The sequence below is a fragment of the Arvicanthis niloticus genome, chromosome 6 (genome assembly GCF_011762505.2).
Source record: "Arvicanthis niloticus isolate mArvNil1 chromosome 6, mArvNil1.pat.X, whole genome shotgun sequence".
Lineage (NCBI taxonomy): Eukaryota > Metazoa > Chordata > Mammalia > Rodentia > Muridae > Arvicanthis > Arvicanthis niloticus.
In genome coordinates, this window is record NC_047663.1 from 74,215,395 (window position 1) to 74,243,116 (window position 27,722).

A 27,722-nucleotide genomic window follows, 5' to 3' on the forward strand; every position below is an offset into this window, starting at 1 on the left:
AAAGGTATTTAATCTCTAGTTCACTGTAAGTAAGTTACATGCATCTTCATCAGCCATGAATAAAGCAGTTTGGATAAGCAAGGACTGTCTTCTTCATCAGAGACTGTGGGAGAGGAGAAGACCCTTTTTCATACACTGCCAGTGTCCTGGCCCCCTTTTCTACCTCCTTTAGCTCCCTCATTTTTCCTGTACCACCCACCAACTCCATCCCAATACCTGATTTTAAGTGACCACAGGTCTAAACACAAGGGTTCTAGTTCCAGCTTACTGCCTCCTTCTGGTGCCCTTGACCTTGACCTACTACTTTCTTTGATGAGGACAGGAAACAAGAAAATATTTACTGGATCTTGCCACTTCACCTAACCTAATCTAGAAAATGCCAAGCCAGGCAATGGTGGCTCACGCCTTTAATCCCAGTATTTGGGAGGCAGAGGCCAGTGGATTTCTGAGTTCGAGGCTAGCCTGGTCTACAGAGTGAGTTCCAGGACAGCCAGAGCTATACAGAGAAACCCTATCTCAAAAAAAAAAAGAAAAAAAGAAAAAAAAGAAAGAAAAGAAAAGAAAAGAAAGAAAGAAAGAGAGAGAGAAAGAAAGAAAAGGACACAGACACAGCCAGAGATTGACCTCCAAGGTAATTTTATATCTGTCAAGTTATCAATCAATATAAACTGTAACACTGTGTAATCAACCATCCCCCTATTGATGTTAAAAAAAAAAAAAAAAACCTGCAAACACCACAGCAGTGATCATTTTTGCATACATGCACTTGTTTAAAGACTTTGTCAGATAAGGACCCCATGGAGGACACCATCAATCTGGCTTAACTATGCTCAAAGTACTTCACCGGTACAGTTTTATTACTTTAAAACATTTGAGATTAGTTTTCCCATCTGCATGAGAGCTGTTACCTCTAATTGATTCTGTCAGATGATCTCCCTTCCACACTCACCTAAGAAAGCCAGTACCTCTAGGACTAGCTAGATGCAGCCTAAATAACAAAATTCATACAAGAAAAAAAACCATAACCAAACAGGCAGATTTCAGTGTCTTCGCTAACAGATATCCCCTGACATACACAGTAGCTCCCCGTTGCAAAAAGCCTTTCAACAAAGCTACCTTTCTGCTCACTTAGTATTTTCACTCTGGGTCAGTTTAACTGGGTTCTGTTATATATGGGAACCAACACAGACCAAGGCACTGGGCAAGTGTAAGCCAGATGAAACTGAGCTCAGCCAGCTTGGAAATTAAATTGCTTGACCATTGTCCTCCCAAAGGATCTTTTGCTGACTATATAGATTGCTGCAAGAGCTCCGCCTTCCTGTGTCCCAGTCACCGGTTCTTCTTCGGTCAGAAACCCAGCTGCAGTTTCCTCCAGGAATGGAGAACTTGTCTGAGTCAGTTCCCTCTGAGCACACAACAGGCAAATCAGCTTTCACAAAGACGTTCCCTTTTACAGTCAGCAGACCACCTGCAGGCAACCTTTGTGTTGTGTAAGAGGGTCTGGCAGTGTAGGACACAATGCTGCTGAACTCTCCATGCTCCTGCTTCAACCTTCTGAGAGATGGAATTAATTACAGGTCTGCACCACCATGCTCCTATTCAGAATTAGTCTTAACAGAGGCAGAGAGTCACTGTGACATGCGCGTCACAGAGAGGCAGCAGGCACAGAGAGAACCCTTACTATCATTTAGCCCTGTTCTGATCCTTCTTTCCTTCCTTAATTTCTTTCCTGTGTGGCCTCGTGTGTGTGTGTGTGTGTGTGTGTGTGTGTGTGTGTGTGTGTGTGTGTGTGTGTGTGTACACGTGTGTACACGTGTGTACACGTGCATGTGTCTGCTGAGAGCAGAGGACAACCACCACTGACATTCCCCCAGAACCCAGTCCATCTTGTTTTGAAACAGGGACTCTCCCAGACTTGGAAGTCACCATCTAGGCTAAGCTTGACTGGCAACCAAGCCCCAGATCTTCTTTGCCTTTACCTCCCCATCTCTTGAATTTACAAGCGAGCATCACCATGCCTAGCCTTTTCATGTTGGGTCTGGGATCACACTCAGGTTCCTCATGCTTGTACAAAAAGCACCTCACTGTTTGAGCCATATCTCCAGCTTCCTGATGTCTGTATGTTTATTTTCTTACTTTGTTTTTGAGACAAAGTCTCATCAACATAGCCCTGGCTGACCTTGAATTCACCACCCTCCTGCCTGAGGTTCCCAAGGTATGTAATGTGAAGCGTATGCCACCTGGCTCTTTCTTAATCTTTCAAGGTCAGAAATCTCTAGGAAAACCACCAGCTTTTTTATTCTCAGCATCAACAAAGACCTGCACCTATCTATCTTAGCCCTTTATTCCCCCTACCTGTTCAAGAGCTTTGTGGACATACCTTAATGTCTCAGAGCTCCAGAGACATCAGACTAACCATTCCTAATGTATGAAAGCACATGTGCGCTTCAACATCCATGGTTGCAGTCTCTGGGTTGGGAGATCCTATCCCTGAAGCTCAGGTAAAATGGCGTATTTCAAAGTAGTGCAGGTTACAGTTGAATCCCCTTGTGAGTTAATTATCTACAGAAAACAGGAACTCTTTTCTCAGTGGTTGCGGACAGAACCTCCAAAGAGGTTGCCAGGTAACATATCTCATATTTTTCAAAAACAAAATACCAAAGTCAGCAATGAAGGAGGAGTCTTTAAAGATGGGAGCCCAGAGGTGGTCAGGATGGCTGCTGGCTGCTGATGTAGCAGTAGTACTCGTTTGAATTCTCGATTTCATATACGTTCTCCTCGATGGTGTAGATGTTTTCCTCAGAATGAATCCTACCTGCTCCTGCATTCGCCAGCCCTCCTGGAGGTAAGTTGGCCAGTGTAATAAGGCTGTAACAATAAAATGATGATGTTGATAGAAGAATTTCCCAGACAACAGAGATTGGAGTTCAAAGTGTATACTTCACTAAGGACAGCAGCCAGTTGACACTCATGAGCCTTCCCTAGATGCTTATTGAAAGCAACCCAAACAGGAATTTGTGGAACAATTAAGGAAATGTAAATGGCTTGCTTCTATTTGACTTAGGTGTGAAAACAATAGGTCCCAATTCTGAGGCCACCGTGTTTAGGATGTGTCAAAATGAATGCAACATATTTACAAAGGGTTGAGAGAAGCCCTGTGCTTTCTGAGAACTAGACAACACAGATGTTCCAAGTGTCAAGTAGGAGGTGAAGGGCTTTAATGTCCCTTGAACTGTTATTTCAACCCTCTGTGCACTCGAACAGTTTCAAAAGGAAACTGTGAATGTGTTATATAGACTTAATCAGACTTGAGTTGGAATTCCTTCTTCCCAACATCACGGCTTGGGTGAACTTGTTTGATTTTGTTTGTTCGTTTGGTTGGTTGGTTGGTTGGTTGGTTTTGTTGTTGTTTGAGGTTAGTTGCTTGGTTGCTCACTTGGTTTGGGGTTTTGAATGGTTTTTAGTTCTACATTTTATATTTATAATACAAACTATGGGTTTCATGATGACTTTTTCATGGCTGTCTAGTCTGGACTCTATCTGTATTCACACACCTCATCTTCATTTCTTCTTCCCAAATAGTCTTCCACCTGTTTTCATTTCACTCATACGCATATGCAATTTTTAATTCAAGACAGTTACACACTGTCCTGTGCATCTGTAGATTGCAGCAATGAACAAAATACATACACCTATAGAAGCCATGTGTTAGGAAACCTCATGCCTCAGTTTTCTCATCTGTAGAAATGGGAATAATGAGAGCCCTGCAGCAGGGCTGCTGTGAGGAGCACAAGATCATTCATTGATTGGAGCTGATTATTAGGATTATTTACTAGGCACTGTGCTGGAGTTACAATAGTCAGTGCTAGACAGTTACAGTGACAGATAGAGCTTAACACTGAACACATTTCACAGATACTGGATTGATCACTGTTACCTATGAATTATGCTTACAGTTTCACTTCTAATAAAGAATAATGATGCTAGTAATTGAATATCGTACTTGGATTTATATGACTTTTCACATTATATTATTTTGTCTTTGGAACATTCGGGATTTTGTTGATTCTGAAATGTGGTTTTTATGGTTATTCAGCAGATAATCATATTTTCCCTTGAAATGCACTGCAATTTTTCATGTATTGAATCTTACTGAAACTGTAAAATCTGAGTGTGTGTGTGTGTGTATGTGTGTGTGTGTGTGTATGTGTGTGTGTGTGTGTGTGTGTGTGTGTGTACAGTCAAGAGTGAAGTAATGAGGATCACCTAAAGAGCTTTGAGAATAATACTTCCTCAGGCTCTATTTCCCAAAATCCTGATTCAGTTGTTCTAAGTATGTCCTGTATCAATCAGCCAGATTAGTCCCCAGGTCATGCTAATATTCTGCCACAGAAATGCATAGCCTGGGCTATAAAAATCCTGACCAATAGCTAATTGATGAGTTTTTTTCTCTATCAATTTAATAGCAACATAGAAACAGCAAACACTCAGTTAAAGGTTCAGTTGGTTAAGTATAAGTATTTGATAACAATAAGGAGGCAAATTATACATGTCAGCTTTAGAACAGAGGAAGCTCAATGTACAAGGGGACAACTATTGAATTTTCCCTTTATAAACAAAGGAAGCCTAACCTAAAATTTCCAAGTTCCAACTCAGAATTTCTCAGAGAAGTAATAAAGTTATACTATACACTCTTCCCCTTTCCCCAATACCTCTTCCCCATTTTCCCAATTCTCTCTTCTGTTATTCTTACCTCAAACTCTGTAACTTCTTTTTCTTATAGGAATACCCTAAGCAACAGGAGAAGAAAAATCAATTAGAGTGCTTTTCTAAGATAATTGAAGTAAGTAATAAAATTGCCGAGTAAGTCCTGCCATGCAGAAGGGACAGTGTGACACAGTTCCCACCTCTGGATGAAAGCTAGCAGGATATGAGCCTCCACAAGTGTTGATGGTTGCTAAGCATGAGGCTTGGTTGTATAACAATGTACACAATTTACTTTATGATCCTCCTTCAGGAGATGTTCTCCCCATCAAAGTTGTCAGAGAATGCTCTCCCTGCCAAGGTTAATGACTCCATGATAATTGGAAGCAGCGTGAGACCAGGAAATGAGGGTATATCTCAGCAAAATGGTGAGCACTGTGACCCTTAAGACAGCGCTTAAGGCTGTGGGAAAGAACTCTGAAAACACAAGCTCAAGAATATATAATTTCTCAACTATGCAAAATATAAGGATACAATATGACTTATATGAGGGGCTTCATGTATCTAAATGAACAGAGACAGCTGCACTAGGAGCCAGCTTGCCAGAAAGATATTAAGAAGTGTAATAAAGAGATTTGAGGGGTGTTTACCACAGGGCAAGATCCTACCCAGTTAAGTTTGTTGTTTGTGCTTATAAAGACAGACAGATTCCTAAATTCAAGGTCAGCCTGGGACAGAGCTAGTTTAGGCCCAGGCAGGATGGGAATGGTGATCTCAAATCTAGATCCCACCCAGTTAGCGTATTGTCTGTGCTTACAAAGACAGGCAGACCTCTAAATTCATTGCTATGTTTTAAAAAAATGTACTTGCTGTCTTTTCTAAGAATGAGGAGCTAGAGTCATAAAATGCTGCCTCATAAGATAATCAAAAGGGAACTTGGGGTAGACTACTGAATTGCTATGAAAATAAAAGACTGGCCTCTGGTTTACAAGAGCTGAGCTGTCTGGAGATCTCTGGAGAGCTTGTACCCAGGATTAACTTCAAGTCGTTCTTCTACTATTCCCAAACATCCCTTCCTCAGAAACTCTCTCCAAACTGAGACTGGTCCTTGGCATAAAATGGACTGATTGGAGGTGAGAGTTGCTAGTAAAATTTGGTCTTACCTTAGAACAAATTAAATCAAATGACCAGTGCTGTCTTATGACTATGTTAAAAGTAATATTAATGCATAGCTCTTATTTAACAAATATTATAAAGCTTATCATGTATGCGCAGCAGTTTGATAGACACCAGGGACACACAGGGAGAGTTGTGAGCTCTGACTCCATGAAGCATACATCCTAGTAAGGAAAGAAGGAAGAAGAGTGGAGGGAGAGAAGGAGGGAAGGAAGGACAAAAAAATGAATTTCAAATTGTGATCCATTATCAGAAGAAACTAGCACCATACTAAAACAAAACTAGAGAAGGTTAGGAGAGCACATTAGAACATGACTTTTGAGGTCTGTTCTGAAATAAAAGAATGAGTCACTTATATCAAGAGCTAGGGGGAAATTTACAGGAACAGAGAACCCTCACATGTGGTGTCAAAACCAAAACCATGACTAGAACAAGAGAGTGTCCTTGTTATCTCACAGATAATAACATCTGTGAGATAAGCTGAGGCTGGGTCCTAAAGACCTTTTCAGTCATAATCTTGTAAACGCAGCCCTTGGAATGTGGGGGCAGGATGATCAAGAGTCCAAAGCAAGCAAGCAAGCAACACATGAGACCCTGTCTCCACAAAACAAACCAACCAAACAACAACAAAAAGAATCTAGATGGTATAAAGCAGGAAGACTTGTGTGCTATCATTAAATGACAGTATGGTCCAACCTAACTACTTTGTAGAGAACTGAAGAAAGAGAAATAAAGAAACAAATAAAGATAATGATTGACCATGTAAGATGCAGACTAATGAAGCAATTTTAGATATATTTTTTACAGAGACCTAGACTGAGGTTGATTACATATTAAGACATTAGAAAGATAGTCTGAGATGACTTCTGAATTTCTGGCATAAACACAGAGACAATAGTGAAATGACAGAGAAGTCCAAAGCCTGAGAGTTGGGTTCTGGTGAGTGGAATATAGAGGAACACAGGATCCTTGTTTCTGATACATGGATGTCTGAACCTCCAAAGTGGAGCTACCAACTGAACAGGGGGGCGAGCTGCACGGACATTTTAAGAGTTGAGAGGATTAAAGAGACTACATAAGTCCATAGGATATATGCTATGAACTAGAATGTTTACCAAAGAGAAAGAGGCCAAATCCTAAGGAATTTCAGCTTCTAAACAACAGGCAGAAGAATAGCTATCTAAATAATGACTGTCTACTGACCATCTATCCTTCACCACTGCTTAACTTCCTTCAGTCCTCTCCTAATCAAGGAAATATCAAAGGTCAGTTTCCATTGCCAAGTATTCATTTCTTCTTTTATATTTTTCTTCTGAATTGCTGATCTCACTTCTAACCTTGAAGTACCATAGATACAATTTTTTGTCAAACCAAAATTGCCCTCATTTTACTAATAACCACAGACAGCTTTGTCTTTGTTGTGGTTAATCTCAATAACATCCTAAGTAAACTCCATACTTTGTTCTAAAATGTCTTCTCTTGGCTTTGGAGACACCATTAATTTTACTGATGGGCATTATATAAATCCTATATTGTTAGGAGCCGCGGTGAGCGTGACAGCATTCGCCATTACAAGATGGCTCGGGCATCCAGTGCTCCCACAAGTAAACAACTAACTGCGCAGGTGCAAAAGGCAAAAGTACACCAAAGTCACTGCCCATCCCGGGGCGTAATATGGTGATGAGTGAACAGCCAATCAGAAGTGAACATAGGGTACATAGGGTACATATAGCAGTGCCTTTCCCGGGCTTGGGGTCTTTCCACTTCAGCTGATACAAGAATAAAGCCTCGTTGTAGTAACTACCAGAACACTGCCTCACGTGTCTCTTTTGTGGGCGAAGGGGACTCGGAAGGGGCGTGGAACATTATATAGATAATTGTTCTGCTGCCTTCTTTGGGGGATTAAAAAACCTATACATGTTAATTATAAATAATTTTCAATTATTTTGGGCTTTATATTTTAATCTATAGATGTCTAATCTATGAAAGGCATTGAAAGGTATCAGTATATATGAACTAAATTTCACCCATGTCTCTTTTAGAGATTAGAATGAGCATAGGACATGCCAGAATCCTGGGATGAGGGAGGCTCCAGGGAGTCTATGAGGGTGACTCTAGCTAAGACTCTTAGCAGTGGGGAGATGTAGTCTGAAGTGGTCACCTCCTGTAACCATGTAGGAATCTCAATGGAGGGATGAGGACACCAACCCACCCATAAAACCTTCAACCCAAAATTTGTCCTGTCTACAAGAAATACAGGGAACAAAGATGGAGCAGAGACTGAGAGAATGGTCAATCAATGACCACCTAACTTGAGACCCATCCCATGGGCAAGAACCAATCTCTGACAATATTAATGATACTCTGTTATGCTTGTAGACATAGCTTGAGCCTAGAATAAATGTCCTCTTAGAGTCTCCACCTGACAGCTGACCAAAATATATGCAGAGACCCACAGCCAAACATCAGACAGAGCCTGGGAGTCTTGTGTAAAAGTTGGGTGGGGTGGGGAGAATTGAAGGATTTGGAAGGGAATCGGACTCTACAGAAAGACCAACAGAGTCAACTAACCTGGACCCTTGGGGACTCCCAGAGACTGAACCACCAACCAAAGAGCATACATGGGCTGGACATAGCCCTCACTCCACCCTGCACATATGTAGTAGATGTGTAACTTGGTCTTCATATAAGTCCCCCAACAACTGGCTGAGGGCTATCGCTGACTCTGTTGCCTGCCTCTGAATATCCTGTTCACCTAAATGGGCTGCCTTGTCTGGCCTCAGTGAGAGAGAATGTGCCTAGTCCTGCAGTGACTTGGTATGCCAGGGTGGATTGGTATCAAGGGGTCCCTCCCCCTTCTCAGAAGAGAAGGAAATAGGGGATGGGGAAAGAGCTATATAAGGGGGTACTGGGAGCAGGGAGTGTTTGTGATCAGGATGTAAACTGAATAGATAAATTCATGGAAGAAAAAATAATAGTGTCTTGTTGGGGGACGACCTTTAGCAGAAAGCGGCTATCAGCTTTGCAGCCATCTTGAGCCATATACCCTGACATGAGACTTGGATTACAATACCTACAACAGCTGAGCACACTCTGATAATCTTGGTTTAGATACCTTGGGTGTGTGAGATTAAAGGTGTGTAACTTAAGAGAGTGTGACTCAGAAGTGTAGAGATCAGATTTAGAGACAAGACCTAAGGGCATGATTAAAGGTGTGACCAAAAGGCCTGGATTAGAAGTGAGACATATAAAGGCAAGAGGCAGACAGAAGAGAGATGAGAGAATCAGACACTTAGAGGAAATATACTCTTTAGGAAGACTCTTTAGAGAGTACAGCTAGACTTGGGACCTGGACTAGGAACAGAGACTGAATCACACTCTGGTCTCCATTCTTCAAGTCCATCCTCACTCTCTCTCTTGCTGAACCCTGACCAGCAGACTGGAGAGGCAGCTTGGGCCAGGATACAGTGGCCGCCAAACTCGGGGCAGCCCTGGCCTCAACATTTTGCTCGGGTCGCGACATTTTTGGCGCCCGAACAGGGACTAGTGTGGACCGCGACAGTGTCTAAGTGTGTTTTCTGTCTCATACATTGAATAAAATATATGTTATTTTTAAAAAAAAGTAAGAGAAAGAACTCCCAACATGGATGAGATTCTAAACAAAGAATACCCAGCTCCTTCTTATGGATAATGTAAATCCCTAACTTCTAGATCTTGGAAGAACTCTAAACATATCGTGTCTTATCATTTCTCTTCTCACCATCTAATGGCCTCTAAATTTCATATTCAAGTGATCAGTCCCCAGAGTTTAAATGCAGTCCATGGGCAAGCCCATGTGAGTATGTATGGGGTTCTTTCTTGGAAAAACCCATTTACCAAAAAATGGCAGAAAACCAACAGGAGAAGTAAGGTGGAGTTCAATGCCTATATCCAACTATTTGGACACGTTCCAAATACATTGGTATGTATTTGAGCTGTTATGTTCCAGGCCAGAATAGGCTGCAGGAAACCCTGTCTCAGGAAAAGATTTTTTTGTTCAGTTTGATTAACATACCTGGAGACCATCAACCCATCTGCCCAGCCAGGTATCAGTTGTATCTAGTATATTTGATATTATATATCATAGTTACAGAACCTGTTCCTCCTTAAAGCCCTTGGCAACTTCAGTTCACAGTCAGCATGACCAAGTTATCCTGCTTATTCTCAGATGGTTACAGCTTTACCAATGAAAATTCCGTATTTTAGCAACTTCCTTCAGTCCTGTGAACACCAGAGATGACCTATCACCCTACAGACATCGTCCTTGCTGTACGTTAAGGGAAAAGCCTCATACAATGCACTACACTCTAATTAATGCCTTCTCTGCTCTCAGAGAAAAGAGAATACATCACAATTATGAAAGTGTGCAAGGTGTTGGGCTGATGGGAACATTTGGATCTTGAAAAAACTAGAAAAAAAAAAAAAAAAAAAAAAAAAAAAAAACAAAAACCTTTTCCTGAGACTGGGTCTCCCGAAGCCCATCTTGGCCTGGAGTTCACTGTGTGGCTAAGGACAACTTTGCAGGTCTGACTCTCCTGATTCCACCTCCAGAACAGTGGTTCTCAAGCTTCCTAATGCTGAAACTCTTTAACACGGTTCTTCATGTTGTGGTGGCTCTCAATCATAAAGTTATTTTGCTGCTACTTCATAACTGTAACTTTGCTACTGCTATGAATTGTAATGTAAGTATCTGGTACATAGGCTATCTGATAGGTGACCACAAGCTAAAAACTACTGCTCTAGAGAGTTCTGGGGTTACAGGTATATTCCACCACACCTAGATTTATGGACCTTCAGAGCTTCCTGCATGCTATGTAAGTACTTTAATAACTGCACAACATGCCCAGATCCCAAGGTGTCTGTTTAAATAAAGACAAACAACTATGGGTGTTGAGTGCTATGAGGAGAAAACCCAGCTCAGGAATTTCAATCATGGTTCAGTGTTAACGAGAGATGCTTCAGAAAACAACATAGAAACCCACATAGAGAGAAGTGGTGGTGTTAGGTTTCCTAATGTGCATGGGCTTATGTTTACCTTAAATAGAGAAGATTTTTTTAATTAATTAGATAAAGACAGAAGAAGAGAGGATGGGGCATGAAAAGAGATGAGAAGAAAGGAAAAGAGAGAAGAGAAAAAGAAAAGGGAGGGAAGAGGAAAAGAAGAGAGGAGAGAGGAGGGGAGGGGAGAGGAGAGGAGACAGGCCAGGATAGGACAGGACAGGAGAGGTCAGGGGTACCCAAGTGCTTCCACTCACATGTGGAGGCCAGAGGATAGTCTGAGGAAAGAAGTCTGTCATCTTCTACCATGTGGGTTTCTGGGATCAAATGCCCTGGGTCAGGGCATCAGGCTTGTAACAGACACTTTGTCCCACTGAGCCATCCCACCAGCACCAAAATTAGTTTTGTATCCAAAGACAGCCAATCCTGGTTGTCTGCCTGGACTTAAAGGTCCAGCTTTGTGTCTTGCTCACCATGAAACTTTGAGAAATCAGCTGCTCTCAGCAAGCTTTATTTTCTTCTGCCTTAGACTGGGAACAAATAGTACTACCTAGGTCACAAGGCGATGATGGAGTGTAAAGCATTGGGCATAGGGTCTGCCTGACACATACAAACTTCCAATGATTATTAGTTATCAGAACTGGCAGTATTTGGAAAAACAAATGAGTATCTAGTCTAGTCACCTTTAGGCCTACTTGAAAGATTGTATTTCTATCTAGGTTTGTGCTGGTTCCTATAATAACAATTCTATTTATTTGTTTATTTGTTTATTTATTTAATTATTTGCCTTTATGTGCATTGGTGTTTTGCCTATACATAGATCTAAGTGAGAATGTCAGATCTTAGAGTTACAGACAGTTGTGAGCTGCTATGTGGGTGGTGGGATTTGAACCTCAGTCCTCTAGAAGAGCAGTCAGTGCCCTTAACTGCTGAACCATCTCTCCAGCCCAGTAACAGTTCTTTATCAGAAAGAAAAATGAGCAACATCTAGCAACTTACATTTAAGGACTAAAACACCAAGGATAAGTGCCAGGGCCAACCCAGCAGAGATGCCTACTCCAATATGGACAGCAGTTCTGATAGTTTCTCCAGAGTCCTTAATTTCATCAGCCCATGTGGAAATTTTCTGAGGGAAAGAAAACAGGATTCAAGCTCATGATGTCCAGAAATTGGTTATATACTCAACCAGGCTCATGGTTCAAGGGACAGACCACTCTTTTTTTGGGGAGGGGGGGGCTTCTTGGGATGGCAGGAATAATGAAGCCATTCTTGATCTGTCTTCTTCTGACAAGCGTCAGTCACCAAAGAAATGAAATGGATTAGCTTAATATTTGTAGTTAACAAAAAGAGAAAATACTCCCTTCGGTGCTGTACATATAAAGGTCACAGTTTATCTCACCTGTCCTCATTCCTAACAAGACTTTACAGTAGACCCCAACTGGTTCAAAATTGTGTTCAGAGAGAGGGAGTTTCAGAATGGTCTATAATTGATGTTTTTCAAGGAAACCTCCATCCACACACCAAAAAAAGCAGTGTTGCAAGCGCCAAGACTTTGCAACTACACAGTCCTGGGTTTCAAATTCATATCTCCAAGGGTTTAGTAACCCTGTGGGGTTCTTAAAAAAATTTAGCAAAGAGCCTGCTTCTCAATAAATGCTCAGTCAATGGTTAATACTATTACTGTTTCTCTCGTTTCTGATGCCGGAAGGTCACATACAACATCCTTCTATTACTAAAATTTAAGTCCACTTTTCACCTTCAAAGACAATGTTAGTAGAGACACTTTTTAAAACAAATAAGCCAACCAGTCATGGTGATGAACGTCTGTAATCCCAGCACTCAGCAGGCTAAGGCAAGAAAGCAGTAAATTCGAGGCCACGAACTACATATCAAAACCCCACTTCGAAACACCAAACCGTACCCATGCATATATGGGAAGCACTAATTAGAATCAGTAGGTTATAAACGGCAGCAACAAAAAGAAGACATGTACTTGGAGGAGACATGAGAGGGTAGAGGAGCTGGAAGGGGGCTGAGGTGAATATTATTAAAATATACTAAATGCATGTGCAAAATAATCTAAGAATAAAAACTACATTTAAAAGCAATACAACAACACTAAACAATAAAAGCAATAAATCTTGGAAGTTAAGTCCTCCATTTAATCAATACACATTATTTCTATAAAAGTAGGGGTCCTGTGCACAAAGCACCATGTTCTAAGCACTTGTGGGCAACAGGAGTTCTTGGATGTGGTCACTATCCCAAAGAGGGGAGAGACAAGCTCAAAATGCCAGGCACTGAGTGTGAACACACATAAGAGATCGAATTAATTGAATGCAGGCTTCAAGACCTGGACCTAAGAGTTGTTTTTATTATTATCATCTATTCATTATTGGTATATTTATGCACGTGCATATGTATGTGTGCATCCAGGGCATGGTACAGGACACAGGAATGGCGGTCACAGGACAACTGCCAGGGGTCAGGTCTCTCCTATCATGAGTTCCAAGAGTCACACTTGCAGTCAGTCAGGCCGCGTGGCAAGTGTCTCTAGCCTCTGAGAAATTTCACTATCAAGTCAAGAATTTTCAAGTTGTTACTGCTAGCTGGCTTTTTAATGTTTTTTTTTTTTTCTTTCTAGCTCAGTATATAATAGTTTAGTACATAAGTCCATGGCTCTGAGTATCCCTGAATGGTGTCTTGTTACAGAAAAAATGACTTAAAAAAAATTCAAAATACAAGTTGGACATCCCAGCACCGTGGAGGTGGAGGCAGGAAGATTAAGAGATCATCCTTAGCCACATAGAAAGTTTAAGGCCAGCCTGGGCTATATGACAGCTTGCCTCCAAACCACGACAAAATCCAAGTGGAAAACCTGAAGAGAATGTAAAGGAATCTTCCACAGTAATGCGTAGTCGTGACATTTGCAAAGAGAGAGGATTGCTCATTTCTTCTTGGGGCTTTTCCACACACCGCATGTGCCAGGCACCCCACCGTCTTATGCTTCTCTATCAGTAACAGGCCTATATGGTCAGACCTGTCATTGTCAACACACAAAAGCCACAGAGTGTGAAGCCAAGGAGGGAAAAAGCTTTCCAGGAAGCCTACCCAAGTGCACAGCAAGCATACACACAAAAGTTACTTACTATTCCATTGTTATCATGGAGGGTCACCAGGGGCTGTGTTTCTGCCAGGAGCACACATACAAAGGGGAGGAAGTAGACAATAGTTAACAATGGTTTTTAACTCCAAATTAAAGAGAGGAAAAAAAAAAAAAAAAGAATTCAACACACCAGTGACCCTTTTTACTACTAATTCTTCTCCGCATGCTCCACGATAATTAGAAGACCCACAAAAGATTCTGAATGCATACAAACCAATCTCAAGGTGACAGGTGAGTCCTTTCATATAGATAATAAACCCCATTACCTGTTAGGTCTTAAACCCAGGACAAAAGGCTAAAGTGCCTATTTAACATATCAAAACAGACCTGGCCCTACCTCAGCATCCTCAGTCCCTACCTGCTACAGGATATGGTTAGAATACCCTGCTCCTACACCAAACTCTCCATCCCAGGATCTGGGCTGCCCTTCCCCCAGAGGTTCTTGCCTATGTAATCCAGCCATCTGGGCTACACCAGTCATTTTTTTTTCCCCCTTTTACTTTACACATGGCCCAGCTCAGGATCATGTTCACTCTGGACTCTCTCAACGTGTCTCTGCCTCTGGCTACGTTCTCTTCTATATCTACAATAAGCCTTTTCCTTCACCAAATATAGGAACTGTCGTGTCTCCCTTTTCTTTGTTTCTTCGTTCACTGCAAGGCTTATACTGCATTTGTCCAGAGGACATAATCAGTGCTACAGCAATCTAGTAACATTGATAATGTTCAGTCGTATTCTGAGTACACTTTCAAAGACACAAAACTCATGAAAAAGTTTAACATTGACTCAGTGGCAAGGTACTTAGTTGTTTCCAAATGGAAACCACAGCCACAGTTCACCAGAAAGCAGGCATTTTGCCAGGCACTTTTAATGCACCTTCTCATTTACTGTTAAGAAGGACGATCCTAAAAACAAAAGCTCAGGGAAAATGAATGACTGAGAGATGAATTTGTGATAAATGGGTCATCAAAGAAATTGGGAGGGAAATTAACAACTTCCTCAAATTGAATGAAAATATAGTATATCATAACCTGCAGAATATTACAAATGCAGTTATAAGAGGGAAACTTCTAGGTATGTAAAGGCCCACATTTAAAAATTCAAAGAAAGCATAAGTAATAACTTAATGATGTGCCTCAAGGTAATAGAAAAATCAGAACAATCAAACCCCAAACAACATATGGAAGCAATAGACATTAGAGCAGAAAGGAACAAAATAGCAACAGAATGACCAGTACAAAGAATCCATAGGAAGATACACCAAGTCAGTAAACTCTCAGACAAATGAACCAAAAGAGAGAGAAAAGACTCAAGTACACGAAGTTAGAGGTGAAAGGCGAGACATTACAACAGCTAAAAATAGCATTCAGAAAGTCATTATAACATACTTAAAAGGCATATATTCCACTAAAATGAAGATCTAAAAGAATGGACTGGTTTCTAAATACATGTGACCTACCAAAGTTAAACCAAAAGAATATAAACCACTTAAGGAGATTTATAACAAACAATAAAATTGAAGCCATAATTTTTAAAAAGTCTTCCAACTAAACTGATGTGTTCATTGATAAATTCTACCAGACTTTTTTTTTCATTTTTTATTGGATATTTTATTTACATTTCAGATGTTATCACCTTTCCCCATTCCCCCCCCCACCTAGAAACCCTCTATCCCATCCCCCTTCCTTTTGCTTCTATGAGGATGTGCCCCCACTTACCCACCCACTCCCACCTCCCCATCATCGAATTCCCCCACACTGGGGCATCCAGCCTTCACTAGACCAAGGATCTCCTCTCCCACCTATGCCTAACAAGGCCATCCTCCCATACATATACAACTTGAGCCATGGGTCCCTCCCTATGTGCTCCCAGGCTAGTGGTTTAGACCCTGGAAGCTCTGGTTAGTTGGTATTGTTGCTCTCCCTATGGGGCCCGCAAACCCTTTCAGCTCCTTTATTCTTCTCTCTAACTCCTCCATTGGGAACTCCATGATCAGTTCAATGGTTAGCTGTAACCATCTACCTCTGTATATGTCAGGCTCTGGCAGACCTCTAAGGAGACAGCCGTATCAGGCTCCTGTCAGCTGTACTTCCTGGAGTCCACATCAGGGTCTGCCTTTGGTGACTGCACATGGGATGAATACCCAGGTGGAGCAGTCTCCAGACGGCCCCTCCTTCAGTTTCTGTCCCACACTTTGTCTTCATATTTGCTTCCATGAGTATTTTGTTACTCCTAAGAAGGACTGAAGCACCCACACTTTGGTCTTCCTGTTTCATGAGCTTTATGTGGTCTGTGAGTTGTATCTTGGGTATTGTGAGCTTTGGGGCTAATATCCAAATATCAGTGAGTGAATACCATGTGTGTTCTTTTGTGATTGAGTTAACTCACTCAGGATGATGTTTTCTAGCTCCATCCATTTACCTAAGAATTTCCTGAATTCATTATTTTTAATAGCTGAATAGTACTCCATTGTGTAAATGTACCAAATTTTTTATCCATTCCTTTGTTGAAGGACATCTGGGTTCTTTCCAGCTTCTGGCTATTATAAATAAGGCTGCTATGAACATAGTGGAGCATATGCCCTTGTTATATGTTGGAGCATCTTCTGGGTATATGCCCAGGAGTGGTACACCTGGGCCCTCAGGTAATGCTATGACCAATTTTCTGAGGAACCGCCAGATTGATTTTCAGAGTTGTTGAACAGCTTGCAATCCTTACCAAATATTTTTTTAAAAATAACTAATACCATGTTCCTCAGGTTATTGCATGTACTATAAATGGAAGAAATGCTGTCAATTTCATTGTATAGAGCCAATGTTGATTTCCCTGATATCCAAACTAGCTAAAGACATAACAATAACAAAAGGCCAATCTTCCCAATGAAAATTAGTGCAAAAATAGTTATCAATAAAATAGCTGAGAACCTCCCAGGACAACCAGCCAGAGCAATACAGAAAAACCCTGCATCAAAAACAACAATAACAGCAAACAAACGGCTTACAAACCAAAGTCAATAATAAAAAAGAGCTTGTATTGTGATAAAAATGACTTCATTGACAGAAGCAGGGCTGGTTCACCATATGTGAATTAATAATTGTAATCAATCACATAAATAGATTAGATAGCTTCTCTGGGCTTTTGGTTAAAGTTGGTAGAAGACCCGAGTGAGTGAATGTGTGCTGTTAACATGGGTCTGGCCATGTCAATGGCTCCATGGGAGTGGCAAAGTCTTACCTGGGTGAGGCTTAAGAATGACAAAACCTTTCTCGGGCATTCAAGTATAAATGCTGACAATGTTCAGAAAATGTCCGCCGTAGCTTTCTCCCTACCTGATGTTCACATAGCCAGGCAGCTGCTCCCTTCCAGAGCTTGCTAATACTGAGATAAGCTAAACCTGTCTCCTTGTGAAGCCATATGCAATAACCCTACCTCCCTGCTCAACTCTGCATAATAAATATGCTGAGCTTCCCAGGTGCTGAGGCTATACCATCCAAGAGCCCAGGCCACCCAATCCCAGCTTTTCTGTGTGTCTGTGTGTTTGTCTGTTCTTCATTTCCTCACTATTTTGGTGAAGTCAAGTCCCTGGAGCTGTGCAAGGGCATGGCAGGACATAGAACCAAGGACAAAATCAGCTGATCATTTCAGTAGACTCAGAAAGGACCTGTGACAAAGTTTAACATACCTTTATGATCAAAAAATTGAGAAGAAACTTGAAGGAACATATTTCAACATAGGGGCTGTGGAAGAAACTGCTCAACTGAAAAGAGTACCTGCCTAGCATACACAGAAGCCCTGTGTTTGATCACTAGTACTGCGCAGATTAAGCACGAAACCTATGCCTATGATCCCAGAACTCAGGTAACGGGAGGATCAGGAAGGAGTTCAAGACCATCATTGACTTACAGAGCAAATTTGAAAGTAGTATGGGTTACATGTGACTCTGTTTCAAAAAAAAAAAAAAAAAAAACTTATTAAGAAGGAACACGTTTCAATATAAAGTTTATATACAACAACCCTACAACCAATGTTATACTAAATGGAGAAAATTAAAAAAAAAAAAAAAAAAAAAAAAAAAAAAACCTTTTCACTAAAGTCAGGAACTAGACAGGGGTGTCTACTTTTTCCATTCTTATTCAACATAATTTTTGAACTCTTAGCTAGCACAATTAGAAAAGAGAAAGAAATAAATGGAATACAAACAGAAAACAGAGCCAAAGCATGTCTATTTGCACATGACACAATCGTGTATGTAGAACACACTAAAGACTGAATCTGGAAGCCCTTAAGAGTTGATACTTAGATAAAAAAAAATCAATAGGCAAAACTCATAGCTTTCTTATATGCCAATAACAAACACAATGACACAATGAGAAAGAAATCAAGAAAGCAATCCATTTACAATAGCCGCAACAACAACAACAAAACCAAAATTACTGTTGGTGTGGTGGCACACACCTTTAAGCCCAGCATTTGGAAGGCAAAAAGGTAGGCAGATCTCTGTGAGCTTGAGGCTACCCTGATTTATACTGTGAGAGTTCCAGGACAACCAGAGCTACATACTAAGACCTCGTCTTACAAAAACAAAATAATTTAGGGACTAGAGAGATGGCTCATTGGTCAGAGGCACTTGCGCTCTTACAGAAGACCTGGGTCTCATTCCTAGCACCCACATGGTGGTTCACAATCTTTTATAACTCTAGTCCAAAAGGATCTAGAGTCCTCTTCTAGTCTCTCTTGGCACCAGACACACAAGCAATATACACAGATATGCCTGCAAAGCACTCACACACATAAATAAAAATAAACAAATATTGCTTTAAAAAAATAAGATAAAATACCTAGGAGTAAACCTTACCAAGAAAGTTTTAAAAAAATGCTCTACAATTATCTATAATTAGCGTTTCAAATAGAAGAAAACACCATAATGCAAAAAGATTTCTCATGGATCAGCAGAAGTAATATGAAAATATCCCTCTTACCAAAAACAGTGTACAGGTTCCATGTAATCCCCACCCCAATCCCAAGGACCATTCTTCTCAATGGGACTAATCCCAAACTCGAAGACCTTTGATAGCATAGCAGTCCTAATCTCCAGTCGTATGCAGGACCCGGTGACAAGCAGCATCAAACACAGACAGGTAGCTCAGCTGAATGGGGTGGAGGACTGAGAAACAAAGCCACACAGCTGCAGACACCTACTTTTTTTTTTTTTTTGGACAAGCATGGCCAATACATGCAATGAGGTGGAAGTGGGGGTGGGGGGACAGCTTCCTCAATGAAAGGTACTGGGAAAACTGAATTTCTGTGTGTGACATGTCAAATGTAGATCTTAATTTCTCACTCAGGACAAAAATAATTTATACATATGGAATGAAAACAAAGTGTATGGGGGGATGGGGAAGCAGGCTAACAAGGGTGGAAAGAAGATGGAGAGAATGAAGGATGGATATTGTCAGAATAGATGACATCCTTGAGCAAAAATATCTTTAGAATACCTGTTCTACAGATAATGAATATACACCGATCAAATCTTAAAATTAAAAAAAAAAAAAAGTAAAACAACAACTGTTCTAAAGGGTAGAGGCTTAGTCATTTTGGACAAGGGAAAATCCTAAAGGTGAGGGTTACACCGTGCTTCATGAGTGAGAACAGCTTCCCACTTGGGCTCAGATGGCTTTAAAGCCACATTCTTAACTTTAACACCCTCAACAGCTTCACCAGCAATGGCATCTGCCAGCCGCCATCTCTCCTTTGAACTCATTTGTTTCTTCATCTGCTCATCTAGTCAGCGACTGTGCTGATTCACACCAGGTAGAAGGGACAGAGCCACAAGCAACACAGGAGCAGGGGGAGAACCTGCTGACAGGACATCGGGAAAACAAATAGCTGTCAGCTGCCAGGAAAACAAAAGAAACTCATTCATTTTGCTGCCAGAGTCAGAGATTGTGAAAAGTCACAGTCACCTTTCTGGACCTTCAAAATCTAAACTCTTCAAGGGCCATAAAGGCTTCCAGGAAATCTGAGTTTAATAGACTGTAGTTTAAACAGTAATAAAGACTGCCTTGGCTTAAAATCATTTATGAAGAAACAGCCGGGCGGTGGTGGCACACGCCTTTAATCCCAGCACTTGGGAGGCAGAGGCAGGTGGATTTCTGAGTTCGAGGCCAGCCTGGTCTACAGAGTGAGTTCCAGGACAGCCAGGGCTACACAGAGAAACCCTGTCTCGAAAAACCAAAAAAAAAAAAAAAATTATTTATGAAGAAACAAACAAAACATGCTCCAGCTTTGTTCTCATTGCCTGAAAGTCATTTAAAGCAGGAGGTGGAACTTCAAAGTAAACAGAAATCTTTCACCACATGCAGTATTCATAACGGAAATCCCACTTCTGCTCTCCCATCTTTAGAATTCTTGGTCTCAGTGATGAGATTGAATTGTTCTCCATCTCAGTCTCTCTCTTCCTTTTTGAGACAGTGTCTCCTATACCCCAGGTTGCACTCAGACCCTCCCTAGACCAGGATGACCTTGAACTCCTGATCCTCCTGAATGCTGGGATTACAGGCCTGCCTGTCCCACCACGCTTGATTTATGTGGTGTTGGGGATCAAACTCAGGGCTTGCATGTATGCTAGACAAAGACTCTGCCAATTAAACTAAACCTCCAGCCCTGACTTCTTTACTCCCCGCCTCCATTTCATTTTGCTACAAACATGAAGAAGAGATGTCTGTAACATTATTTTTTTATTTCTGTTTTTCCCAGTGAACCCAAGACTGCACTAAAGCGTAAACAGTAGGAAGGAGAAATGAAATGGCCATGAATGCAGACGCGATGGTTACTGTCTGCTGGCACTTAAGTACCAGGCATGGTTCTTAGCACTATTAATCTTTTTATTATTTGGTTTGATTTGGTTTTGTTGAGACAGGGTCTCTCTATGTAGCCCCAGATGTCCTGGAACTTGGTATGTAGATCAAGCTGTCATTGAACTCACAGAGATGTGCCTTCCTCTGCCTCCTGAGTGCTGGGATTAAAGGTGTGTGACATCATACCTGGCCCTAATCTTAATATTATGTATATGTACCACTATTTTGCCATTTTTGGAAGAAGAAACAGTGTTTTATTTTAGTTCAATGTATGGTGTGTGTGTGTGTGCACGCACATGTGTGTGTGCACCCATGGGGATGCATTGGTGTTCCTACGGAGGTCAGAGGACAATTATATGGTAGTTCTCCATCATTTGGGGACCTGAGATACAACTCAACCTTGATGGCAAGGAGCTATACCTGCTGCACGAACACTACAATCCAGAAAAAGAATGCTAGAGAACCATGCCCATGACAGAGACTATGGATTAGAAAGGTGGGGCTCAGAGCAGGCCTTCTCCAGAGCTGAAGACTCCCTTGGGATCCAGTCTTGGCTGCTTCAATGAGAGAAGAACACACTTGTTCTGTTTCATGTGAGTTTAGGAAATTCCATTCTCACTTTCAAAGGGTCCATCCTCCTACTATTCAAATAGTAAACACACTCACTTTCACAGTAAGCAGAAAGTGTACATAACTATTCAAATGACTTATCAATCACTGGCAGAGTATAACATCTGTAGACCAGTGTCGGGCCATGGAAGGGTATCCTGGTTCTTGGGTTGTGGGTGTTCAGCCACGCCCCCAGGCTCCTGACTCCAGGTCTAATCTCCATTCAACCTGCACCTTTCAGTCACATAGGGCACAGGTGGAGGGCATGATTAACAGGTCTCCACCTCCAGAGATTAAAATATTAATGAGTTATCTAAAGGGGGGGCATAGCTAATTAAGTTATTCCCTACCCTCTCCATTCCCCCTATAAAAGCCAGGCTCCCCTGGCTTTGGGGGAGGGGGAGGAGCGTGAACTTCTACACCCATTCACCATGCCATGAGCAATAAAAGCTTTGGAAAACTCCTGGACTCCACGTGTCTCCCGGGCCTGCCACCAGGTTCCCAGCCTTTGGAATCTTGAACCTTCCCGAAGCAGCCGCCAGCCTGCCCACAACGGCTGTGTGAATGTGGGACCCTCACAGGCGGTGTGGGAAGCCTGCCCGGGTCCCTGCCACCGGCTTTCACAACTTTGTCCCCGCCGACAGACTACCCAGAGGATTTTTTCCCACAGACCAGCCTTTAAACCTGGCAGTGGTGGCACACGCCTTTAATCCCAGCACTTGGGAGGCAAAGGCAGGCGGATTTCTGAGTTCCAGGCCAGCCTGGTCTACAGAGTGAGTTCCAGGACAGCCAGGACTACACAGAGAAACCCTGTCTTGAAAAAACAAAAACCAAGCCTTTAAATGTCAATGAATTTCAATTTTCCATTTATTGTCTTATTTTTAGAACATTATTTTTTATTGTTGTTTGTTTGTTTAACTATTTCCTATCTGGCTCTTGAAAACCTTGGAGATTCTAGCTAGGTAATGTGCCCGATGTAGGAGAAGAACCTGTTTTTTGCTGCCCTAGGTGGAAATAGCAAGGAAAAAAAAAAAAAAAAAACAGCGGGGAGGAAACACCTGTTCATGTTCATGGCATAGATGAGTACAAGGAGATGCTCTGCCTTGTGAGAAGGGTGTTCCCATAACTGCATCCCTGCTCCTGCGAGCATACACAGATGTCAGTCAATACTGATGGACAATGGGCTCAGTGAGCCCTGAGGTCCCTTCTAGGTCATGTCGATCCCTTCTTGTAAATAACACAACAACACACAGTGAAAGTCTGGCAGAATTCCATTAATCCAGACCATGTGGGTCTTCGTAGGTTTCCACTGCATTTAATTTCCTTGCTAATGACTTAATAGAGACTACCTTTCCCTACAGAGCAACTGACCAACGAAGGTAAAGTTAATAACTTCGATTAAAAAAAAAAAAATGCCGATCAATAGCTGAGTTCCCTCTGTGGCTCTGCTGCTTCGCTACAGGCTTCACACGTCTTACCCTGTTCAATCTTCACAACAACCCTCTGAGGAAGGCTCTGGAAGCCTCATTGCAGCGAGGAGAAGCCTAAACTGGAGCTGGAGCAATGTTACTGAGTTTAGAATTCACAGGAGGAGATTTAGGACCCTGCTTACTCTCGCTGCAGCACTGAACCATTTTCTCACCCTGCCTCTGGCCTTAGTGACAGTATTAGTGACAGACACTGATGCACAGTGAGAATGCGCTGTGACCACACACTGGCCTCATTTTCTTACTGAAATCTCCCAAGTTGTCGCTTGTGAGATGTGTGCTCTGATGAGATGGAACTTAAACTATCTTTCTCTCCCATTATGGAAAATGAATAATGCAGAACTCTACCCAGGAGTAAGATTAGATTAACCTCCCTGATCAATGTGCCCAAGGACAGCCTTCCCTGTCCTGCTTTTCTTCTGGGACAGCTTGCAATCTTGTGCCCTATGAGGATTGCAGTTCCTCCTGATTCGGCTGGAATCTGAGGAAGCTGATGGTTTGCATCCTGCTAAAAAGAGCCCTGAAAGGCACCTAATCAACCTATCAGCCCCAGATATAAGCAACACTGCCTGCTCAAAGTAAATCAGAAAATAATGAAGACAATGTTGTAAGCCTTTCCTTTTAGACTTCATTAACTTAATATTTAACTTAATTTAAAACAGAACAATCTATTATTAGAGATTTTTTTAAATTAAAATTTCTGTAAGGGCCAGCTAAATGGCTCCATGAATAATGGTATTTGCTTAAGACCTGAGTCTGATCCCCCTTGTCTTATACAGTACAAGAAAAAAGCAGGTGTCTCCAAGTTTTTTCCTGGCTGCCACATGCCATCCATGACACATGAGTACAGAGAGAGAGAGAGAGAGAGAGAGAGAGAGAGAGAGAGAGAGAGAGAGAGATGGAGGGAGAGAGAGAAAAAAAGAGGGAGGGAGGGAGAGAGAGAGAAGGTAATAAAATTTTAAAGTAAGTTAAAACCTTTGTTAGTTGTGAGCCTTGGCCTTTAATAGCTGAACCATCTCTCTAGTCCCAAATGACTTTCTAAATGATGGCAATAGTAAATATTTTTCTTCCTTTGCATAGCAAAATCTAATAATTTCTCCATGGTAGGGGTGGAGCATTTTCCTGAGACAGGAAATCTGAGGTCTCCGGGCCCTGCTCTTTGGGCAGAAGAGGAAGCAGAGGCCCAAAGAACTGAAAGGCTGTGCCTCAGCTCACCTGGCTAGTTTGTGATTTAGAATCCTAACCCAGGAGACTAGGATGTAGTCCACCACTTCATTCACCTCAAACAATATTACAAATGCTGAGAAAAGAAGTGATCTTTTCTTAGCCATTTATCATATTCAAAGCTCTGTGAACTGAGATACGAGCTAAACACATACTTCTGTGCTTATGCCTTACCTGAGCCATTTCCTGAAGTGGTTAGGGTTCTTGGAGAAGCTGTAGTAGAATCTCCATGAGCAGTCTCAGCTGGGGTAACCTTGGCTTGAGTCAGAAAACATTATTATGGATTAGGGAATTTTTTTTTTTTAACATTACTTATTGGAGAGCGGGACAGAGAACAACTTTCAGGAGTCAGTTCTCTCCTTCCCCTATGTGAGCTGCAAAGACAAAACTCAGGTAATCAGGCTGGGTAGCAAGTGCTTTTACCCACAGAGCCATCTCACTTGCCCAAGAGTAAGACTTTTCCAAGAGTACAGTTTATGTCAGGGAATATTGACAGGGCAGTAGATAACATCTGAAGGAGAATGAATGAAGAGACACATATCCTCAGCTCCAAATCTACGTGGGCACATTCACTGAGAGCGTGGCACATATTCAGATGTGTAACAGCAGTGAGATGCATTTGCCATTGCTACAGCCTAATTAGTGATGGAAGTAACAGTCACCAGAGGTCATACTAAAACTCTGTATAAGTATCAGCTTATAGAATCCTTCCAGTGGCTCATATGGTAGATAACTATATTTTACAGCTGAAAAGGCCATACATTTGAAATAGTGTTCCATTATTTGAAAATTACTAAGAAAGAGAATTGGTTTGAACTCTGCTCCACGTGGCCACAAAGTAGGTGCTCTTCAGTTTTTTGATTTGTGTAGTGATGAGGAATCGAACCCAGAGACTTTTGCTGAGCTACATACCTGACCCTATGTTAAAACCTAACCTATCTTAAAACACATGAACATGCATATATACATTTTATTAACACACATATACAACCCAGTGATTTATATTCCTGGCTTACCTAAAATAGATTTGGGGGGGGGGGGATTCAGAATTTATCTCCAGATATGTCTCTGTTTTTTAGGTAGGGCCCAAGCACCAAGAGGAGATGGAAAGATGCCACAGGATATTTGATCACACTGTGAACCCTGAGATTGTGTTGTTTACTGGACAAGCCTGTTTTTAGTTGTGGTGTGACTCAGCCCTAGCACACACCTTTAATCTGAAAGCTTTCTGTTTATTATAAACAGAATTAAATAAAGCCAAAAACAGGACAAAAGGCACAGCAAGCAACCAGTTGATAGGAAGTAAACATAGGAAAAACCATAGCAAGTAAGAGGAAGTCAGGAGGATGGATGGAAAGATGCACAGGAAGTAAAGGGAGAGACATTCCATTTGAAGAGTTTTTGAGACAGTGTGGAGAGGAGAGCTTCCTTTATCTTTTGGGACATCAACTATGGAGGAAGGTCAACTGAGTTCTTTCTCAGCTAGCAGGCTATTGCCCCAGCATCTGGCTCCCCAGTCTTTATTTGGTGAAATTGAACATTTAAGACTTTATTAATCTAACATGAATCCAATGATATTAGGGATGACACTCAAGATGGCTCCTTATCCTTAAATTCTGAACCTCCTTCCAGTTACTTGAATAGGATAAAAAGCATCAATCCATTCTTCCACATGCCTATCTAAATCCTATGGTATATTCAACACATTAGTAACATTTTTTGCTAAATGATTAACAAAAGTAGCTGTCTTAACTTCTTGTGTCACAGCAATTGCAGAAGCAGTGGTGCTAGTAATTAATGTAATTAAAGCTGTTATGCCAGCAATAATCAAGCCCACTACCCTCTTGCTTCTGCTTAAAGCCTGACTCATTTTCTTCCAGTACTTGCAAGCTATTTTTAGAATATCAAGGCTCTGTGATACTCAGGGCACTAAAACAAAAGCTGATTGATAGACCTTCATAACTGACATGCCAGATTTCTACAATTTACCGTGGTAGTCATTATAATTAGGAAGAAGTTTAATGATACATGCAGTTTATTTGGTATAATTCTAATACCTCTCTGTATGTTTTAACGATACATAGGAAGCTTATGAATTTCAAGAATGTTGCTCTGCTGAGCATTGATGTGGTAGATACTGCAGATAAAATTACCCATGGCCTGAGGTCAGTATTTCTATTTTGGTCAAGCTTCAAAAATGGCATATATAGCTTGATCATGCTAGCTCTTTTTGTTCTGGGAATACTTTTATTCCTGCCCATCGTGTTAAAGCTTTTCTTCAACAACATCAACATGTTGGCAGCCAAGTACATGGCTTGAACCTGAAAATGGACCCCCAGACAGAATTATTAAATTAACAGGTTGACAAGCCAAGGATGGGTAAGATTCTGCATAGAGCCTTACCAACCTAAGACAAAAGTGCATTGCTTTGGATAATGCATATTCTATGACAGGTAAGGAATACTTTCTTGTCAGAATGACCTAAAACAGGCTCAATCTTGTTAATGAAATAAAAAAGGGGGAGAGGCAGAGAGCCTTTGGGGCTGCTTGGCAAGAATCTGACATAGGCCAAGGACAAGGAAATGGGCTTCAGGCAGGAATCTGACATTAGGCTAGAACAAAGAAGTAATCTCAGGCAGGAACCTAAATATTAGGCTAGAACAAAAAAGTAATTTCAGACAGGAATCTAAATTTTAGGCTAGAACAAGAAGGTGGGCTTCAAAAGGACCTTGGGCTAGGTCAGGGAAGTAGACTCAGATACTTTGTCATCCTGATAAGCCCTTAAAAAACACTGATCACAGGAGTGTTCACGTAATTGGGTTTAATGCCTTGCTTTTTCTTTGACTATTTGTGTTTATTGTCTTGCTTTTTCCTTGACTATTTGCTAGACCCTCAACCCAGAACTGACCTTAATACATGCATGTAATCAAAATGGTATAAAAGCATAAAGGAGGAGGGGGGTTGGATAGGGGGTTCTAGGGAGGGGAAATGGGGAAAGGGGATGATATCTGTACTGTAAATACATAAAATATCCAATAAAAAAGACTTTATTAAAAATAACATTTAGTGCCTAATGTGGGACACCATTCGTGGCCACAGTCTTTTCTACCTGGACCCTTTGTTCCCAGAATAATGACTCTGAGACTTAATTATTTATGAATAAATGCCTAGACCATAGCTTTGGCATGTTCTCCGACTGGCTCATAACTTTTATCACCCATTTATTCTAGTCTATGTCTGCCACATGGTTGGTTACCTCTCCTCACTCAGTTTCATGTATCTGAATTTCTCAGATTCCAGGGTGAAATCTCTTGCCCCTGACTCTCTTCCAGAGTTCCAATCTCTCTACCAGAACTCCCACCTATTACTTCCTGCCTTTTGCTAATAGGTCATCAGCTTTTACTTGGCAGGTGATGCTTCCACACAGTACACAAGAGAGTCTCTCTACAGAAAGATTGTTAA

The 27,722-nt window shown here is 41.4% G+C and overlaps 1 protein-coding gene across 3 annotated transcripts in view; it reads right to left on the reverse strand.

Moving 5' to 3' along the window:
• Positions 1 to 619: 619 nt before the first annotated feature.
• Positions 620 to 27,722, reverse strand: part of Havcr2 (hepatitis A virus cellular receptor 2) — a 29,602-nt gene continuing 2,499 nt past the window's right edge. The window contains exons 3-8 of one of the 3 annotated variants that reach the window (XR_013111323.1): positions 24,435 to 24,518; positions 14,067 to 14,107; positions 11,917 to 12,043; positions 4,754 to 4,790; positions 2,381 to 2,868; positions 620 to 1,554 (exon numbers count right to left, since the gene is read on the reverse strand). Coding sequence is in view for 2 of the 3 variants with exons in the window: in XM_034507458.2 (XP_034363349.1) it covers positions 2,709 to 2,868; positions 4,754 to 4,790; positions 11,917 to 12,043; positions 14,067 to 14,107; positions 24,435 to 24,518 (449 nt within the window). In the remaining variant the exon portion in view is untranslated. Of the gene's footprint in view, positions 2,869 to 4,753; positions 4,791 to 11,916; positions 12,044 to 14,066; positions 14,108 to 24,434; positions 24,519 to 27,722 lie in introns of all 3 variants that reach the window. The other 2 variants (XM_034507458.2, XM_076936999.1) reach the window with 2 other exon arrangements.